The sequence below is a fragment of the Drosophila sulfurigaster genome, chromosome 3 (genome assembly GCF_023558435.1).
Source record: "Drosophila sulfurigaster albostrigata strain 15112-1811.04 chromosome 3, ASM2355843v2, whole genome shotgun sequence".
Lineage (NCBI taxonomy): Eukaryota > Metazoa > Arthropoda > Insecta > Diptera > Drosophilidae > Drosophila > Drosophila sulfurigaster.
Window position 1 is genome coordinate 5,912,985 of NC_084883.1, and position 3,292 is coordinate 5,916,276.

Consider the following 3,292-nt stretch of genomic DNA (forward strand, 5'->3'; position numbering starts at 1 on the left):
TAAAATAAAATATAGATTTTTTCAATTAACAGCTGTTTGGCGATAATTGAAAATAGTTATTCACATGAATGTTTTAATTAATTTTAAAATTGATCGAAAGATGTTACCGGCGTAATTATAAAGCTCGGGTAGAAGGCTAGATGTAATGATATTCCAGCCCACAAATAGCCTAATGAGATCATTTTTACGATGCATAGACATGTGAGCTGCAATAGTCAGAGCTCAGAGATCGGCTCAGTGTAACTGGCACCCCACAGGAAGTGGACGAAGAGGCACTGACAACACGCCGTCCTGTCTGTGGCAGGTGTCGAAATTGACAGATGAACAAAATGCGGCCAAGTTTGCAAATAGCCTAGCGGAAGTCTGCAGGAGATGGCGAAACTGGGCGTGTTGACTTTAAGAAAAATTACCCAAGGGTCTACATAAAAATGAAGGATCGGGAACTGAGACGGAGAAGGAGACTGGAGCTGAAGCTGAAGCTGAAACTGTGGTTGCTCGACTTCAATTTAAATTTTAATCGCATGCCTAATAGACAAACTTAGAGTAAATGTCAGAATAAAGAGACTAAGAGCTGGCTTAAATCATGCCAACATTTACAAAGTACTTAACCAAGCAACAACACCATTCAAGCAACAAACAACAACAGCAACAACAACTGCACACATGCGAGAGAGAACTCTGGAGTTGGAGTCACGGACACGTCGTCGACGTTGGCCAAGACAAACTTCCGATCACGTTGTAAGTCAGGCAGCGAAATTGCAACAGCCACATACAACAACAACAACAACAACAACAAAAACAACAATAACATTGGCAACAAGCAGAGCCTAAGCAAAAGGGATTGCAAAGGCGAAAGAAAAAGAGACACAAAAACTCAGTAAGAGACAGAGAGAGAGAGAAAAACTTAATGGAGGCAAATGCATCAAAATGGTTAATTGGATCTGGAACAGCAAATGACGAACACTTTTAGTGTTTATGGCAGTAGCCACCAAGAGCAGAGGCATGCGGCAACGAGTACGAGTAGATGCCCCAGCCGATATGCAAGTGTGTGTACGTGTTGTTGCTGTTGCAGTTGCAGCAAAATGAACTTGAGCGTCAGTCCGAGCGACTCAAGTGGGAAGCGTGTTGTACAAGACACGCATTAGCGGGAATGAAGTAGTTGCAAGTTTTTCTCTTTTAAATCGAAAACAGACATTGCATTTGCCTTCTTGCTGCTTTCCATTTACGTCAGCGCAGCACCAAAATCTAATGTTGCACTTGTTGCAAGCACAACCAGCTGACAACTATGGCATGGTTAGGGTTACTTCCGTATTCCATACAAAAGTAGATATGGTAAGGGTTATTCAAGGGCATATTGGAATAGAACCACCCAGAATTTATTAAGAATTTTATTTTCATATATTTTTCACTCATCAGTCTCCAAAGTATCTATCGCTCTTTATCTCTTTCACTCTTTCTTTACAACTGTCACCTAGCAACATTGCTAATTGTTTATTATTTTCACTCGAATATTGATCTAACAAGCAGCACTTGAAAGTTCCTCTCAAATTCACATTATGCTTTTATTCTTCGGCTTGCAATCAATGGATCTAGACTGTAAGCAAGAGTTCCCCAAAATATTATCTTCTAGATAACTTTTATTCTCTACGTCCATAGTCAATAACGATTTGGAAAAGCGGATTTCGGATGCGTTTTGCGTCTTCGATCATCATGGCGACAAGTTAATCGATGTGCGTGAAGTGGGCACCGTGTTGCGTCTCTTGGGCTGTGTGCCCACCGAACAGGAGGTGAATGAGGTGATTTCAGCCACAGAGACCGAGGAGACAAGTGGCGTGGTGCATTTAACTAAGTTTCTGCCACACGTCTCGCAGTTGCTAATGGAACGCAAGTGAGTGTGGCGCATAATTTTATACATGTTCGATTTACTTATTAATTTAATTCCTTGCGAAACAAGGTAAAGCTTATAAATTATAAAACTAGTCACTAACTTTTGATTGAATTTTGTATGACACAAGACGACTGCTGTTGTGGGGAGGTAGTTGCTTTGATTGACAATTGCGTATATTTTTGACTTTATAGTATATTTTTAATGTAGTACTCTATCGATATATTTTAGTATTTTAATCGGAATATTAATTTGGTATATTTTCTGCATTATGGTATATATTAAATATAATTGTATATCTATATATCAGACATCGGTAAATTTCAGTATTTTTTTCGGAATATTAACTTGGTTTATTTGTAGAATATTGCGTAGCTGCTGTCATGTGTTAATTGCTTTGATTGACAATCTGATATATTTTGTTCTATATGGTATATTTTGAGTGTAGTATGATATACATAGATATACCAAATATAGCGTTCGGTATATTTTAGTATTTTTCCGGAACCTTAATTTTTTATATTTTTAGGATTTGGTTTAATTGAAAATGGGTAACGGGTATCACACAGTTGAGCAACCATTGCTGTAGATTTCTTACTTATTGTACTTATAAGTATATGATTAAAATTTCGTTTTTATAGAATGGAACCAGCTGCTCCTGAAAAAATTCTTGAAGCATTTAAAATATTGGACTTTGAAAACAAAGGATATCTGACTAAAGATAGCTTTGGCAAGCTGATGATGGAAGAGGGTGAGCCGTTTACTCAAGAAGAAATGGATGAAATGTGGCCAGTTGCCATTGATCCGATTAGTGGACATATTCCATATGAACTGTACTTGAATCAATTGATGGTGAGCTTACAATTTTTTATAAATAGTTTACCATTGCTTATTTGTCTTATACGTTTCAGGTGTATCTATAAATTTGAAGCTTAACACCATGAAATTCAGGTCCCAATAAGAAATAAAATATTGCAATAAACTACTAAAGGAAAAGTAATAAAAAATTTAAAAAATCAATCTTAACTACAATATGTATTTAGTGAATAGTGATGAAAATAAAACTATTGATTAATTAATACACACATTTTTTAACCAAATGATTCATATTTTTCCATGTTGAATTAATAATTTATTTTGCGAGTATTCATATGGGCTTGAAATATACTTATTAGATTTTTAAACATGATTTTGTAAAGGTTTGCCAAAAGTATTATTATTATTAAAACTATTGGCGAGCATATCGATTCATATCTGTAAAAAAATTTATATATATTTTTTGCTCAATTACAATATACAATTACCCAAGCATCAACACAAAATGTGTCAAAGGCCAATTCAGTATAACAACAATGTTATCGGTCTAAAAAAGATTGTAGAATGCAAATTGCCAATAATCAACCATGT

General features: G+C 35.8%; 1 protein-coding gene across 1 annotated transcript; it reads left to right on the top strand.

Moving 5' to 3' along the window:
- Nucleotides 1-1,464: 1,464 nt before the first annotated feature.
- Nucleotides 1,465-2,940, top strand: LOC133845378 (dynein regulatory complex protein 8). The gene is made up of 4 exons (XM_062279839.1): nucleotides 1,465-1,596; nucleotides 1,657-1,888; nucleotides 2,527-2,737; nucleotides 2,797-2,940. Exons 1-4 carry the CDS (start codon nucleotides 1,557-1,559, stop codon nucleotides 2,806-2,808), a joined length of 495 nt encoding a protein of 164 aa, XP_062135823.1. The 5' UTR covers nucleotides 1,465-1,556; the 3' UTR covers nucleotides 2,809-2,940.
- The last annotated feature ends 352 nt before the right edge of the window (nucleotides 2,941-3,292 follow it).

Excerpts from the sequence above, each read along its gene's own strand:
- LOC133845378 (XM_062279839.1), top strand. The coding sequence starts at position 1,557 with ATGCTTTTATTCTTCGGCTTGCAATCAATGGATCTAGACT. Across the intron at positions 1,597-1,656 it reads GCAATCAATGGATCTAGACT|TCAATAACGATTTGGAAAAG; the intron begins GTAAGCAAGAGT and ends CTACGTCCATAG. Across the intron at positions 1,889-2,526 it reads CAGTTGCTAATGGAACGCAA|AATGGAACCAGCTGCTCCTG; the intron begins GTGAGTGTGGCG and ends TCGTTTTTATAG.